At 32.1% G+C, this 16962-nt stretch overlaps 2 protein-coding genes across 4 annotated transcripts; one reads left to right on the top strand and one right to left on the bottom strand.

The window, feature by feature from the left end:
• The first annotated feature begins 3150 nt into the window (after positions 1 to 3150).
• LOC120125088 lies at positions 3151 to 5531 on the top strand. The gene is made up of 2 exons (XM_039143579.1): positions 3151 to 3423; positions 4181 to 5531. The coding sequence occupies exons 1-2, from the start codon at positions 3346 to 3348 to the stop codon at positions 5273 to 5275; spliced, it is 1173 nt and encodes a 390-aa protein (XP_038999510.1). The 5' UTR covers positions 3151 to 3345; the 3' UTR covers positions 5276 to 5531.
• A 5668-nt stretch (positions 5532 to 11199) lies between these two features.
• Positions 11200 to 16331, bottom strand: LOC120124879. 3 transcript variants are annotated; one of them, XM_039143446.1, is made up of 16 exons: positions 16225 to 16331; positions 16019 to 16124; positions 14997 to 15149; positions 14778 to 14889; positions 14544 to 14678; positions 13670 to 13774; positions 12927 to 13010; positions 12681 to 12796; positions 12461 to 12562; positions 12238 to 12351; positions 12086 to 12142; positions 11925 to 11991; positions 11780 to 11833; positions 11547 to 11621; positions 11433 to 11468; positions 11202 to 11352 (listed from the first exon to the last, which is right to left on the bottom strand). In XM_039143446.1, exons 3-16 carry the CDS (start codon positions 15014 to 15016, stop codon positions 11254 to 11256), a joined length of 1176 nt encoding a protein of 391 aa, XP_038999377.1. In that variant the 5' UTR covers positions 15017 to 15149; positions 16019 to 16124; positions 16225 to 16331; the 3' UTR covers positions 11202 to 11253. The 3 variants fall into 3 exon arrangements, with proteins under 3 accessions (XP_038999378.1, XP_038999377.1, XP_038999376.1); XM_039143445.1 differs by lacking the exon at positions 16225 to 16331 and having other exon boundaries at positions 16019 to 16206; XM_039143447.1 differs by lacking the exons at positions 14997 to 15149; positions 16225 to 16331 and having other exon boundaries at positions 11200 to 11352; positions 16019 to 16206.
• Positions 16332 to 16962: the final 631 nt, after the last annotated feature.

The following is a 16962-nucleotide window of genomic DNA, read 5'->3' as shown; positions in this document are numbered from 1 at the left end:
ATTACATGTCCTTAAAAAGGGCATTTGTCTCTCGGCTCCCATTTTCAAAATATTTCCTCAAAGTTGAGAAACGTTTATAATTCACAATACAAAGAGATACGAGCATTTTTTTAATGTATAATTAATGTTCAATGATTTTGAATTAAATTAGATATTAATAAATTTAAGATTATTTAGATTTTTAGTCACATGATTTTATCATTAAAATCAATATAATCTAATTATATAATAACAAGAAAAATCAATTATAATTGTTTTTATGTAAATAAAAAGTCGTTTTTATTAAAAATAATATACAACGTTATAATGAGCACTTAGGACATATCCATATAGTCACCGTCTCGGGGAAAAAAGCATTTGAGGTCATATAAAGACCATACAAAAAAATGTTAGAAATACATCTAAAAAATTCGAACAAAATATATATATATGAATTGATTGGCTACATCAAGAACAAGAGATCAAACTATTGAAAGACTATCAATAATTGTAAATCGGAGTCGAGCGTCGTAAGAAAATTATCTCCAAACGTAAATCACATATTCAAATCCAATATGATGGTCAAAATTATAGAAGATCAACATGATAACAAAGAAATATGATATTGATCCGTTGAAGCAGCGTTAAAGCCAACCTTGAAAAATTAAACAAAAAAATGACAAAAGCAACCGTAAATATGTCAAAAAAATAGAAAAAAAATGTTATAAGGACAGATGAAAGTGTGTCATAGAGGTAAAGTTATCAGAAATTAAAGAACAAAACAAAGAAAAACTAAAGGAAGAAAAAATATATAAGAAAATAAAGAAAATCAACATTAAGAATAATATGTCATTTGTTAAACAAAAAATTAAAAGAAAGAAAACATAATATTAGATAGAGTTTTTTATTTAATTAATTATAATTATTTTAAATTTAAGCAATTAAATTAAAGTAATCAGTCAGTTTTAATTTGTTATGTCATTTCTGATATTGGCTTAATTTGATTAAACCTTTAAGCTTAAAATGTAAAGTTTTTATACTTAATTCTTTAATTAAAATATCGATTTGACTCAAATAATTATTTTTTATTTATATAAAATATTTAAATTCAAATTATATATTTTATATTAATAAAAAATAGTAAGTAGAATTTATTATTTATAAGATATAAATTATATTATATTTTAAAAATGATATCTAATCAAATTTAAATTTAAATTCAAATTAAATAATGTACGAGGGTAAAATTGGTTAAATACTGTGGTGATAAAAAAAATCTTTCATATAAGGTGGTGTTGAATTTTTTTTATCTGTAAATGTCACGATACAGTTGAAATACACTTAGACTAGGGTCTTTAAAATCGAATACCTACATTTTTGGATATCTAAAGTATAAAGTACTCGATTCTCCGAATAATATGTTTGTCGATCATTGTCCTAGCTCGTTAAGTTCGAGTATTCGTAAAATTTAGGTATCTATATTTTCGGTCACGAGTACTCATTTCATATATATTTTATTTTATTTTATTTTAAATCACAAATGATACACTAAAATTTAAAATTCGTTTTAAGGATTTAATTAAAAAAGTTAGTTTTAAGGATATATATATATATATTAAAACTTATTTTTATAAGAAAATATTAAAAATATTAGTATCATTTGTGATTTTTTTCCTCCTAATCTTATATTGACAAATTCATAAAAAAATAAAAAAAATAAACTTAAAAGTACACGTGATAGAAACCTATAAAGAATTTAAGGATTTATAATTAATCTCAAAAATAAAATATTAAAAACCTAAAAAAAGTAATTTAAACTAATATATATATATATATATATATATATATATATATATATATATATATCAGGTCGAGTCAAGTATTCGATTATAAAAGTTTTTGATCCAGAGCCGAGCTAATATTTTGGGGAAAATCACGGTTTAGATATCCAACCCTATCAGATAATTTTTTAGGTTTAAATCAATGGGACAACAAATCAAATAAATCGAGTTGGATATTTTTAAACACCATAACCCAGACAACATGACAATTTTTGGAAGACGAATGTATTATTCGACGTCTTTGATAAAATTATAGCATTATAAACTTACGAGCATACATATAGTTTCGTTGGATGTCTTTTTAAAATCACCACATCGTTGGGTATATTTTTTTAAATTATTGTCATTGGGACGTTTTTTGACGTATAATTTAAAGGGGTGTTTGGATCAAGGAATGTGGATTCTCATGGGAATAGAATTCATATTCTCATATTTAGTTGGCCGGGAATCTCATTCTCGGTAATGTTTTATTATCAATAGTAGATTTTTTGGGGTATATTACCGGGAATGTCATTACCTCTCTTCCCTTAGGTATTGTTGGATTACCGATGTTTGGACTAAAATGCCCTTAAATTAATTTTTTTTCAAAAATATCATTATTTTGTCATTTAATAATAAAAATTCTACGAAGGTTAAATTACAAATTTATCCTTAAACTATTTTAGATTTACAAAAAATCTATAATTAAAATTTAATATAAAGTTTAGGGGTTAAAGTAAAATTTTACCCTTTCATTAAACCTTTTTATATTTTGAATTTTGTAAAAAAATATAAATTTTATTAATTTAATTTTTTTAAAGAAAATATATAAATATTTTTCAACTTGTTAAAAATAAATATATAATAAGGATAATTCGATCAAATATGTATTCTAATAATCTTTTATTATTTTAATCAAACATGTTAATCTTACATTTATGTTAAACCAACCAAACATAAAATACAACATTCTCGGTAATCTTATTATCTGGTAATCTTATATTCTCACTGATAATCCTATATTCCGTGAACTATACGCACCCTAACATTCACGCTAAATAAAGAAATAATTTTTCAAATATCTTATATGAAAGAATTAAAAAACAATATTTAAATAACTTTCTCATTTATGAGTGAACTGAATTATACTTTTTTTAATTAAATAATCAAAGGGAAACGATTCTCTCTCTCTCTCTCTCTCTCTCTCCTCCCGCGTTTTAATCTTTAAAATTGCCACCACGCTTTTTCTTTTTATTCGTTAATCTCAAAAATTGGATCATTCTTAAATATACACTATTTAAGCTCCACAATTACTTCAGTTGTTACAACCAAGTCTCTCTCTCTCTCTGCCTTTTGGGTTTCTAACTTTCTCGTTTATAAAGAGAGAGTGATCATCGCCTGTGGAGTTAACCGTTAGAGAAGGAACAGGGAATCGGCGGATATCAAGCGACTGTTTCCGGCCGCTCATCAGCTGGCTTTTGCGGCACTGAGCTCAAAGATTTCACCTTCTTTTTGGCTTTTCTCCCCTTTTGTTCCTTCAAGAAAAATGATGCGGATTATGAGTGAAGGATGCCATACTTGTCCTAAGAAAACTGATGACATCTGTGGAGATGTTTGTGGTCAGGTACTTCGCTATTTTCATCTCCTTTTGCTTTCATCGTCATGTTTATACTTTCTGGGTGTTAAAACCCTCCATGGGAAATTAATGGGGTTGAAGAAAATGGGTCTTAATTTAAAATTTTACTTAAGTTAGCTGCTATATATTCGGTTAATCGCATTGTTTTTTCTTGGGTTTTGGATTAAATTTAGAAAAGAAAAAAAGAGCTTATGATTTGATTTGGTGGATAGATAGTGTTCCTGCTAATTTTAAATCGATCTGGAAATTTGTATAGCTGTGGATGAAACTATTTGGTTAATTTTTGGGATTATGTAAAATTCAACAATAAACAAAGATTCAAAGATGTAAAAAAGCTAGATGATACGAAACTGGGTGGAAAGGTATTGGGCTGATGCTTTGAGTCGAGGGATTTAATTGTGGTTGTGGTCGCGTTGCTTTTATTGTGATTGTGGACATGACACGATGCTATTGCGGCTTTTGGACAGCAACATTACCAATATATAGCGGCCGCAATCGGAATAGCAGATATCTATGTAAATCCCTGCATTTGACATGAAGCTATTTTTGTAATACTTTACTAAGAATCTTAAAGGGCATTACAGTTTGCATATGATCTGCACACATTCTGTTTGCAGAGATTATTATTTTCCCTGTAAGAATTATACTTCTTTGATGTTTCTGGAGTGTCTTGTGTTGAAATATTACTTTGGTTACATCTTAATAAATTTGATTAGTACTGATATAGTATATATCTATGCAACAGGGATCTAGCCGGCTGAGCATGTCGAGAATCCGCTGCATACTGCGCGGCATTGATTCGAAAACTTATATCTTTCTATTTGCACTAGTTCCTACAATCGTTTACGGTGTGTATGTTCACGGACAGAAGATTTCATACTTCTTGCGGCCTCTATGGGAATCACCGCCCAAGCCTTTCCCTGATATCCCGCATTATTATAACGAGAATGTGTCGATGGAGACACTCTGCAAACTTCATGGTTGGGGAGTTCGTGAATTTCCAAGACGGGTTTACGATGCGGTGTTGTTCAGTAATGAAGTGGATATTCTTACCCTACGGTGGCAAGAGTTATACCCTTATATTACACAGTTTGTTCTTCTCGAGTCTAATTCCACATTTTCTGGAATTCCGAAGCCTATGGTTTTTGCTAGTAATAGAGATCGATTCAAATTTGTTGAGCCCCGACTGACTTATGGCTCCATCGGAGGAAGGTTTAAGAAAGGAGAAAACCCATTCGTTGAGGAGGCTATGCAGCGAGTAGCATTAGACCAGCTTCTCAAAATAGCTGGGATTACTGATGATGACTTGTTGATTATGTCTGATGTTGACGAGATACCAAGCAGACATACCATCAACCTATTGAGCTGGTGTGATGACATTCCTCAAGTTCTTCATCTTCGGCTAAAGAATTATCTTTATTCTTTCGAGTTTCTTGTGGATGATAAAAGCTGGAGGGCGTCGGTCCACAGGTATCAGACAGGCAAAACAAGATACGCACATTATCGTCAGACAGATGAGATTTTGGCAGATGCAGGGTGGCACTGCAGCTTCTGCTTCCGCCACATTAGCGAGTTCGTATTTAAGATGAAAGCTTACAGCCATAACGATAGAGTGAGGTTTTCTCATTATTTGAACCCGAAAAGAATCCAGAGAGTAATTTGCAAGGGTTCCGATCTATTCGACATGCTTCCAGAGGAGTATACATTCAAGGAAATAATCGGGAAAATGGGTCCGATTCCTCATTCTTTCTCGGCTGTTCATCTTCCATCACATCTTTTAGAGAATGCAGATGAATACAAATTTCTTTTGCCTGGAAACTGTTTAAGGGAAAGTGGCTGATTCTTCTGATAACTAGATGGTTTTAGCTAGTTAGAGGCTCTACCGATATGGCTCCCCATGACGGGTTCGACTGAACGATCATTGATTACTGAGCAGCCTTGTCTTCTGTCGAGCTAAAATGTCCAACTCTTTGGGAAAATGATTGAAGAGTTGTAGGTTTGTATATAATAACAAAATTTTGCTTGATTATAGTTGTAATTGGTGGAGGGATATTTGTTGAGACAATTTATTCAACACATGTTCTTATATTCCTTAATTCTGTTCCCTTTTGTTTCTTGTTTCGTTTCATGGTGACTCTTGTTTCATTCATTCAACACAAATGTGTCGCCAAGCAAGAGATGAGAAAGGTGATATTTTGTTGGAAGTTGGTTATGTTTTGTGTGGCAGTCCACAAATTTTGTTTCAATACGTCTCTCACTTGTTCCGTTAATGGATGCCACTTTCATCTTTTTCATATTCGTATGATCCTCTCTAACTTAATGTTGCTTTCATACAATCTTGTGGTTAGGAGTGCGTCAAATTTGATTCGGAAGAGATCAAATTTTTCGATTCTGATGCTAAATATTTGATTCGAATAACTAGAATTATCCAATTTTCTTAGTAATTAGTGAATTGATTTTCAATTTCGAATTTACTTTCTCGATTCTATATGATATATATATGTAACATATAAAAAAGTATGAAGAAACATATACGTATATCTAATGTAGTTATAGAAAATCGTTTAAATTGAAATCAATTCCTTACTATTAAATTTAAACAAAAACTTGAACGACTCAACTCAAATTTTAAATAAAATTTGAATTATAAAATAAAACTCTTTCATTCAACTAATTCAAGTTTATTTGAGTTGAGACTTGACTCAACTCAAATAAACATTCACCCTTATAGCTCTTGGAATTTAAAAGTATATACTCCAACGAGAGATTGTGAATAAAGCTTATTTGAATCGAAAGGCTGCGTTTTTAGGGTGTGTTGTTTTCCCTAAAGACTTCGTGTTTGAACAGCTACATCTGTAGGAGTATATATATATTGCTAATGGTTAATGAGAATTCTTAATAAATTTATCTTTTAATCAGCATAGATTATTTTTAAAAAATTAAAAGGCTTATGGGGAAAATAGGTTATCAGAAACTGGATAGCTCATAACATATATACTCATCATTTTAAAACAGGCATGCACTGGGGATGTAAGTCATCTAAGTTCTCCTGATCGATGGTGGCATTCAGGATGAATCGATTAAAAATTTTAAATTTTAGATATTTTTTTATTAAAAATTTATTTTCATCTTCTTAAAATTTTATAAATATGTTTATCTTAAAATTTTTATAAGTTCACTGATCTAATAAAATTTTTTTTTATAAGTTCACTGATCTAATATAAAATTTTTATGCTTCTCCCTGATAGTATCTTCATTTATATATAATTAAGAGAAAAGATAGCATGTACCTCCACCATAAAGTGCAGCAACACTCAGGTGCTGCTATGGGAAGGTTATGATTTGGGATGTATATTTTGATATGTACGTTTTTTTCTTAAATTAATCACTGGTATTTGACCTATTGACCGATTAATTCAGATTGGATATTGCAGAGGTCAAGGCGACCCTCCCAACCCAGTTTGCTCCATTCGCAAACACCAGGATTCAAACTCCTGACCTTGCTTAAGGGACCTAGTGCCTCATCCCACTAGACCAACTTATTGTCGGTGATATGTATGTTTATAAATATATTAAAAAATAATTACATTAGTATTAGATATATATATTCAACACTTATATTTAATTTTAAATGACACAGGAGAAGGATAGATGCCCTTCGGCCTGAACTGATAGTTAGCAATGAGTAAATTCATAAAAATACGATTAATCAGGGCTCCAAAGTCAAAACCATGAACAATTTATTATTGCACTATCAACTCGGTTGACATCAAGTCTGTAGCATAATTTGATAGATCTGAAATCCACATATAGATGCTGTCGAGATGTTACTTTTAAAATCTGATCGATTAAAAATCGAGATTTTATAAAAGCGTTTGCCTCAAATAATTTGAGACTCGAATTTAAAAAAAAAAATTGGTTCGTGAAATTGTTATCAATATCTGATTAGAGTGTAATTGGGCACCTAAAAACATATTTGTCATTTTAATAAAGTATTAGTTTTAATTAAAACAATAATTCTACGGTACGCGTAACCAAACATTTGAGTTCGAGAATCAATTACGCGTGGGGAAGGATTAGCACCCCACAACACCCTAAATCGGTTCCTAATTAATTAATTAGTTGTCATATACGTTCGAATATAATTTATTTTGAGATCCCTTTTAAACACATACAAAATAGGACGAAAATTAAAAAACGTACATCAAACAAATACGATTAATTAATTATTTAACCGACCTTTAATGAGAATAAGAATATTCAATTATTTAAAGACATCGAGACTAGACCTTAGCTCCGATCTAACAATCTTTTCTCGGTGAATTTAATTAAAAGAACATAATCTTTTTTTTAGTCCCAAATTTTAAATGAAATCAATTTTATTTGCTTCGTTTAATAAGATACCCTTTTATTTTAAGCCATTGGAAGTGACATCTTATTCGTTAAGACAACCACTTACGATGAACTTAAAATAAAGAGGTATTACCTTTAATCCCATTATTTGATTCGAATCCAAATAACGCTTACAAGGATATCATGCATGTCAAACAAAATATATTTACATACATAACTAGTATAATGAGAGAATATATCTAGTTTGAAATGTAATCATAATTAAAAAAAAAACTTGATGATGAATAAATCTAATGAACGAGAAAAAATTGAATTGAGAGGAAATAATAAAAAGAGGGATTTATACGAGTTCCCCCAAAATAACGTTGTCTTGCTTTATTTAAATATAAAATAATAAAAAGAATGAGGAAAAATTTGTGTTCAAATATAATAATATGGTGATAAAAAAAAACATTCAATAAAGTATGTAGACAATATGTTAGTACATATGCACAATATATAAAGCATATTTAAGGAAATTACAAAAATAATTATTAAAATATATGGTAAACAAAGAATCAAATTTATATACAATAAATATAATATATGAAGACACCAAATGCTTAAATATGTATGGAAAACAAATCCAAAGAATCAATCACATGCAAATATAAAGGAATATGGGGACTAAACAAATGAAATTAGAAAATAGGCAATAAAAATAAGAAATTTAACCAAAATATGCCTAGGGTATGAAGATTGCGTTAATATTAAAATGGAGAGGCACTTAAGAGCGAATAACCCCCAACCCGTTGGACTAAAATGATAGATATCAAAATATGATGCCAAATGTACAGGAATATCAAACAATGGCCAACAAATAATCCGAAGACTAAAATGAAAGTATTTAGAAATCACCTACCAAATGTACAAATAAACAAAAATATATGCAAAACAAAAATCAGTGACTAAAATAAAATACACATGAAGTAAAAGGGCAAAGTCAGAAATCTAAAAAACCTCGAGTGAGAACTAAATTGCATTAATATTGAAATAAGAGGAATCCTTACAGTGATTAACCCACGAGAGCAAAGCATGGATGCCTTGAAACGACGTCGTTTTAAATGGGATTTAAATACCCCAATAAACATTATAGAAACCCTAGCCTCATTTCTTTCCTCCTCTCCCCCCGCTGTTTTTATTTTTCCTCTTCCCTCTCTTATTTTCTTAACTTCATGAGAACTAAGATCCGGCCAACGTGATGACCGCCACTCACGGTGACCAAAGACTGTAAGGATTACCTCGAAACAACCCTCTTAGCTTTGAAAATTAGGGTTAGCCAAAGTTGTAACATAATGGGCCATGGGGTTTTGTAATATTGTGCTCGGTTTGGGTGTACATCAGGCCTGTAAAATGAAAAAATAATAAAGTAAAAATTATGAATAAATAATATAAATCCCGAACGAAAACGGGAGACACCAGTAGATATAGGAATCAATTTATATCATTTTCATGATACCCCATTTCTCTGCTGAATTTTGTGACAAATGTATGAGATGCCAACTTATCTGCCTAAAAGCAATGCTTAGATTCTATCACATGTTGGACTCTTACAAATATATGAGCACAGATCGTGGAGGGGAAGTTCAGGGAGACATAGGGGCTAACAAGTGTTAAACCCGTGAGATTATTGACACTTTTCAATCCTCTTAGGGTTCATTTGGATTGTAAATAAGGCGTGGCTCACAACTTTCTAGGCAAAAAGGCCTTCAATTGGTGGTGGAGGCGCCCTTTGGATCATTTGTTTTGATTATTGCACATTCTAAAAGAGACTATTATTGTTTAGATGGTATACTTTGGACAGGTTGCCAACCAAGGATAGACTTACACGGATGGGGATCGTTAATGATGGCAAGTGTTACATGTGTGGCGGCGGCATGGAGACTAGAGATCACTTATTTGCTGATTGTGCGTTCTCTGGTAAGGTTTGGAGGAGTATTCTGCAGGGCTGTAAATTGCACTACAGGCGAATGGGCTGGGAGGATGTTGTGCAGTGGGCAGTGAGTAACTTAAGGAACATTGATTGTGCGAACCCTCAAGTTAGCTTGGGTTGGCTTTTCGTACAGCATTTGGGTGGAAAGGAATTGCTGGCATTTCAGGAGTGCTCGACAGGAGGAAGACATTGTTGCAGGTATGAATGAGATTGTTAGTATGAGACCGAATGGGAGTTGTATTGATAAATCTGATGAAGTAAATTTGATGCTGTGTAGGGAGTGGGGTATCCATTGATGATCGGTGTTCCTTTGTTAACTCTTTGGGATAATATATGGAGACCAATTACTTATCCAATATATGTGTGTGTGTGTGTGTGACTTGTACATTTTGATATATCAAGAATCAATGTATTTCAAAATAGTAAACTGATAGTTGATATTGATTATTTGATGTCAAAATCGTAAAAGAACTTGGATCACAGTTTATAAATTATTACGTGCGAGTGTTAGCGTCGAACAACTGCTTTGATTCATATCATTTTAATTGCTTGTATAAACAATAAGTACAATTAAATAATTTCATAAAACTGTTTCGCTGATGGTGAATATGGAATCAGAATTTTTCATATTAAATAAAAATTAAAATACACTTTTAAGACTTTAAGATTTAATCTAGTTTGGTAATTTGCTTTTGATAATAAACTCGTGAATTTAAGGGTAAGCATTCGATCAAGTCGAGTAAAAAAAAATTCGAGTTTTATTTTACAACTCGGACTTGATTTAAAAAAAATTCGAGTTAAGGTTATAAAATTCTAGTCGAGTCGAGTCGAGTCAATTTTTCGAGTTTCTGTTAAAATTTAATTGTAAATATTTATAATATTATAATATTATTTAATTCCAATTTAACTTACTTTCTATAACCATATATATATAATACAAATATTTCTTCATATTTTTTCATGTGTATATGCATATATCATATAAAGACTAAAGACTCGACGCAAAGTTGAAAATAAATCTATTAATTACTAAAAATTTTGAGTTATTCGAGTTTCATTTTACAACTCAATTTGTACTTGAAATTTTTTTTCGAGTTGAGTTATGAAATTACAACTCAAAGTCAATTCGAGTCAAGTTTTTTCGAGTCGAATCTAATAAAAAAATTAATTTTTCGAGTCGACTCGTGTTTTGCGCACCCCTACTCGTGATTGGCCAATGAATTTGGATTGGGTTCTTACATCAAATTTATTTATTTTTATTTAAAAGAAAAGGATTTTTTTTTAACCCCACAATTTCCAAATTTTTCTTATGTTTTCCCAATGTGAGCAAAGTTTGGCAGAGAAATGGAATTTAAGAAAGCATAATTTGTGGTTTTAGGACCAAAATGTAATGATTATTTAGTAACAATGAATACGACTACAATGTCTGTCATCTACAAACTGTATGGGAATGAGAAGTATAATGAATTATAAGGTCAGGTTTGGCGCTGTACCTAATGAGAAGTTGTATTTAGTGCCTTAAAGTATGCCTTTTCCGCCCTTGAAAACCGCGTTTGGAACATTTTCCATTCCTTTTTACATCTCTCCCTTACCTGCCAATTTCACTATGCATTCATTTCACAATTCACAAAACAAGGGAAAATGGAAAGACAGCAAAATAGTGCATACGTACCCCTTGCCACGGTGCCTTCCCGTTTTCCGACTCTCCCTGCCGGAAAACAAATTAAGCCCGAAATTCTACGGGGAAAATGAGGGAAATTGGCAGATAAAGTAAAGTTTTCATTACCTGGTTCCCAAGAGTGGGAACAGATTGATGAACAATCCACTGAGCATCTACCACGCCAATCTTCTCATGTGCGGGCTGTTTTCAAGATATAGAGATATCCCTACTTAGTGAACAAATAAATCCTTTTTTAAAGAGTTAAGGGAAGGGAACTATCATGACCGGTTCATAAACGATGGATGGATTCAAGGACGGAAGAAGATAAACGACAGAGACGGGAGCAATGGAATGCTAACCTCTACACATTTTCTGAGGGCAAAATCAAGACCCCACCCATGGACCAAGTCATTCTGCAAGAAAAACAGTAGATTGAGTAATACCGAGAAAACTATGGAAGAAGCAGAAAAGTTAAAATGAACAAAATAAGAACAAACTCAATACCTGAATCATATGCCATACACATCGCCATGCATCACGTGAGAACACTGGAGCCATTATCTCCACAAACCTACATTTACAAAAGAAAAAGGAATAGTTAATATTTACTTAGCTTATGGAGAATTAAAGCATGGTATATTAACAATGTTCAAAGCTATACATACGCTGCACAGGGAGGAACGTGTGGATGATTGCACCAGCCTGGTTTCTCCTCTGTTTCTCTAAACCAAAATTCAAAAATGAAAAATGTTATTTAACATTCAATGCATTATGTAGACTTCAATGATTCCTGGTATAATTGCCTACAGTTTCTTACTTGTGAACTTCACGATCACCTCTCCTCTTTGTCATTTGCCAGGTTAACCCTTTATTAGGTTCCAAACCAGGCTGTGAAATCTCCAATCCATGCTTCCTCACCAGTTTAATGTATCTGAAAAATTAAATAAATAGAACCTTGTTTTAAGGTCTTCTTTTTAAAGGAAATGGGTTGAAGTTGAACAAACTATTTGTCAAGAAGTCCCGCAATGTCCAATACTCACTTTTCTGCATCGAAATGCTCAACCCCCAAGTCCTCATCCCAGATGAATATGTAGTCATATGGTGCCACGATGTCAGGGTGCAAAAACCTCTTGGCATACCACCTAGGTAAATAAAAATATTTAGAGTTAAATCTTTGAAATCGTTAATCAACACAGATAACTAGTCATTGCACCCAATCCTGCCAGCAAAATGACTTTAAAGTCTAAATTAACTACGTACCATTTAGTCTGCCTCCGAACACTAACATGTATTGCCTCCTTTGACCACTCAAACTCGTCCCATTCAGTTGTTCGACCGTCATAATGAAAGAGAAGAATGGTAAAATTCCCTGAAAACTGTTTTGAAGCACATTTTTAGTCACAACATGCAATGCGCACTGCACAATCGTATGAGGATGCACCTTCACACAAGCACTCAGACAAAAAATCACGCACACAGGTGCACATACAATAAAGAGAAAAATACCTTTTTAACTGCAGCATCAATATTCTTTCGTTGATTATAACCAACAGTAAACATGACAAGATACTTTGGCGTACTGGTCAAGTCCTGTAGATGCCAACGTTTCCAAACAGCAATCAGGGTTAGAGAAAATATGTTTTATTCTTATCTATACCATTCTTAAATCTATGGACTCAGACAAGTAATAATGGCTTTTATCATGTGAATGGAGATTAACAATGCGAAAAAAAAAAGTCAAGACACTAAAATATGTCTTTCTGAGATCCTGAAATGTATTACGCATTAATGCTTAAGGAATAAAACATGCAGATATCATTTCATCCCATAAAAAATCTAGCTTCTCAGAAAGTACTTCACTAATAGCCTTTTTCCTGCTTTTAAGGCTAGAGGAAAGAGGGTAATTTCATATATCCAAGTTAACTCGCTCAGATACCAAGATATACCACTACTATTCCTGTCCAGCACCCTGACCCCTTCCCTTGTGTATCAAACATTCAGCAATTCCACATATAGTCTGCAGTTTCGGTTATTCTTTAGCATTTGCCCTGGAACAAGAGCAATAAGATTTGCAACAAGAGATGGTTCCAACAATTTCAGAAGCGATATTTCACTTAAAACTTATTCAATCAAACCAAAACAATTTATTTGTACATACCAGAGATAAACATATTCATGAATGCATTAGAAAGTTGAAAAGATATTCAGGGTTCAAAATATAATCAACAAAAGGTTCCAAGTAAACACACCTCATCCGGCTTGCCCCACAGTCGGCGTAGGTATAAGTCTGACTCAGCTCTAACAATTCCTGGTGGTAATCTTTCTGCACCTCGAGGATTTGATGGGACCCAAATCTGTACCAGTCATAAAAGAAGCAGAAAAACATGGCATATTAGAGTAGCACCATAATATTAATCAGGTCCTACAAAACAACCAAACATAAAAGTCACATCATTTAGGAAAATGAAGATAATATAAGATTAATTTAACGATGCATCCGGATATGTGAGCATTTGTTTCATACATAGATCATAAATGCACGTCCATTCATGTATAGAAACATGCTAGGCTAAAAATGAGCAATGGGAGCCATTTTTTTCAATGTAGTGTTTATTCAATTTCCCAATGCATGTATACTAGAGATAAACCAAGGGAACCATATATGTATTATCGTGAGAACTATCAGGATCAATTTTTTATAAAATGAAACAGAAAATGTCCCTACATTCAAGAGCTTGAATGGCATAAGAACTACACTATCTTTGTTTCCCAGGAAAAAAATCACACTTCCTCATCAAGATTTTAAAAATGCCTACAGTCTACGATGCAAGAGAAGCAGCTAGACATGAATAGATAAATTGGTGTAGAATACTAAAAGTGCATGAAGAAAACAATCCAATTATTTATATAGCCCCTTCACAAACCAAAACTTTGGTAAATGAAAAAAAAAGACCGGTCAGATATTGAAACTTTACAGGACAATAGTTTTCCCCAGGGAGAAAACACCTGAAAGCTACTTTGAAAAACTACCCAGAACCTTATTCTGCAAATTTGATTTGCACCAGATTAAGTACTAATATATTTGGTTCAATGAATATCTATCTCCAAATCCTGTAGAAATACCTTCTTTGATGTGGCATTAGCAGAACTATTATTATCAAGTGGATGCTGCAAAGGAATTGGGCTTGAGAGGCTAGGCTTTGTATACTCAGTATATTTGATATCGATGGTCGTAAGAATGCCGGATGATAGATTGAACTGCCAAACACAAAATTTCCATTGCTCGGATCAGAAAGATCATTATTCTAGATGCATAACAATGAATATAAAATTAAAAAGGGGACATAGTTTGCCTACCTTTGTTAATGACAAAGTTGGGAAAGATAATCCTACTAAGAAGCCAAAAACTACTCCAACAAATGTTGTCACAATAAGCCTCATGCTCTCATTTGACTTTCTACTAACCGGACTGCAGCCACCAAGATGGAAAAAAAGTTAGATAGCTTCCTCATCAAAGTAACCTGTTCTACACATACACAATTAGACGTGATACGAAGGGGACCATAAGATGTGAACCTGCGTGTAAAGGTCCCCATTCTACTTAAGTTTATCTGATTGTATATTCACAACAAACTAAGGGCAATTCAGATTGCAAGAGCTTTGGAGTATTATTTAGCAGGCCTTCAGTTGCCCATTCTCAAAACAAAGAGAAACCCTCAGCACAGAGACCTGAAGACCAATTTTTTTTATTAAAATAATGAACCAGTTTAGTGGTTACAGATAAAATCAACCAAGATGGGCACTAACAAGAACTGAGATTCAAGCAAAAACTTCAGGGGCATGGCACTTAACTCTCAGCTTATATCCTAGTTCAATGAAATTTACCAGTTTATACAAAATGCAGACAGCAAAAGACAAGCTAATTAGACCCTTAACAATTGCTCCAAGGAATTTATTATATAGTAAAAAAATATGCAAGTCCCCATAAGAAGTTACGAGTACCACCTAAGAACTTCCGCAAAAACCTCAACTAGTAACACCACAAAGCAAGTCCATGTGCTACCCAATTGACAAAAGATCACGGTCAACGGCCAAACACAAAGCGAGAGAAATTCCAATCATAAATTCAATAACTCCATAATCATGTAAACATGTGCTTTTCTTTTCTACTAATGTCCTATAATTATAAAATTAAAAAGCTGCAATACCGATAATTTTTATTTTAACAGCATGCACCGTGTTCGCTTAGGTTGAAAGATACAGACCGAAAACACCAAAAACATAAACATGATCCCAAAATTAGCATAAAACCCGGTTTTATTTGTTAAAAAATCTAAGATTCAACCACCTTTTCGATTACTTTTTCTTTTTTACCAAAAAATTTAATGACAAGAGAAAAAGAAAAGCAAGAAAGCAAGTACCAGCAAGAGACTGAGAAACTAAACGATTCAAAGATTTAAAAACTAACTCAGAAAAGGTTTAAATAACATAAAACTAATATAAGCTGTGCAGGTAAGCCGATGATTTTTCTCGAGAAACAAACGGAAAACTAAGCTGAACAAAAGATTGAAAAGAAGAAGCTAAAACAATTTACATACCTGAAAGAAAAGATGATTGAGAACAACTGAGGAAGATCTGATGGAAACTGAAAGTGTATTTATACGGGCTCTAAAATCACGAGAAAAATCACCTTCGCCTCTTTAACTGAAAATATGAAAGGAAGCAAGTTTATGCTTCTCTCTTAAGTCTTGGGAGCACAAAAACTTCTTGGAGAGAAGGAAAGAAGATAACAGAAGACGTGAACCTGATCAGAAGGATTTCAGTTTCCCGGGGAAAAAAACCAAAGAGAATGCTATCCTCGTTTCACTCTTTTTGCCGGATTTCATAGAATCCGGGGAAAGAGATTTTAGAAAAAAGAATTTATAGTGTTTTTAGGAGCAGAAAATGAAATTTATTTCAAGTCTAATATGTACATAATTTTGAATTTAATTCAAATAGGGGACAATGGATTTGTGGTGGAGGCTGCTGTTACAGTTTGACATTTAATTCTTCTGGACCCCCCAGCTGAAGCTTCCTTGATTTCCTGTTAAACTAACCTTTTTAACCCCCTTAAATACTCTACATTCTTCTACGTTTTTTAAGAAATTTAAAATTTATGATAATAAAATTATTACTTAATATATTAGCGATACGAAATTTAGTTTATAAATATTTTTCACATTTTAAATCTTATATCTTAAAATCCAAACCTTATATCTTTATTTCTAAATTATATAACTTAAAATGTTAAATCTTAGTTATTACACATAATATTAAAATAAATCAATTTATATAAACTAAATCTAACGCAATATATGGACAAACCGTCAAATAATTTATTGTTATTGTTTGATATCTTAGATTCGAGCGTCCATGTATTCACCTTATATTTATCAAAAAAATACACAACATATATATTATTTTTTCAATTATAATTATAAATAATATTTTTATATGATTATAACTAAAATCAAGCATCATAATTTATAAAAATTATAATATA

Source organism: Hibiscus syriacus, unplaced genomic scaffold, assembly GCF_006381635.1.
Source record: "Hibiscus syriacus cultivar Baekdansim isolate YM2019G1 unplaced genomic scaffold, ASM638163v2 tig00110429_pilon, whole genome shotgun sequence".
NCBI classification, from domain to species: domain Eukaryota; kingdom Viridiplantae; phylum Streptophyta; class Magnoliopsida; order Malvales; family Malvaceae; genus Hibiscus; species Hibiscus syriacus.
Note: the sequence above shows the minus strand (reverse complement) of the source record. Positions and strands in the feature narration are given on the sequence as shown.

Coding starts and splice junctions, on each gene's coding strand:
- LOC120124879 (XM_039143446.1), bottom strand. CDS start 15,016: ATGGGGACCTTTACACGCAG. Junction 11,622..11,779: donor CCCTCAGAAAATGTGTAGAG/GTTAGCATTCCA, acceptor TCTTGAAAACAG/CCCGCACATGAGAAGATTGG. Junction 11,469..11,546: donor TTCCCACTCTTGGGAACCAG/GTAATGAAAACT, acceptor GTTTTCCGGCAG/GGAGAGTCGGAAAACGGGAA.
- LOC120125088 (XM_039143579.1), top strand. CDS start 3,346: ATGATGCGGATTATGAGTGAAGGATGCCATACTTGTCCTAAGAAAACT. Junction 3,424..4,180: donor GTGGAGATGTTTGTGGTCAG/GTACTTCGCTAT, acceptor TCTATGCAACAG/GGATCTAGCCGGCTGAGCAT.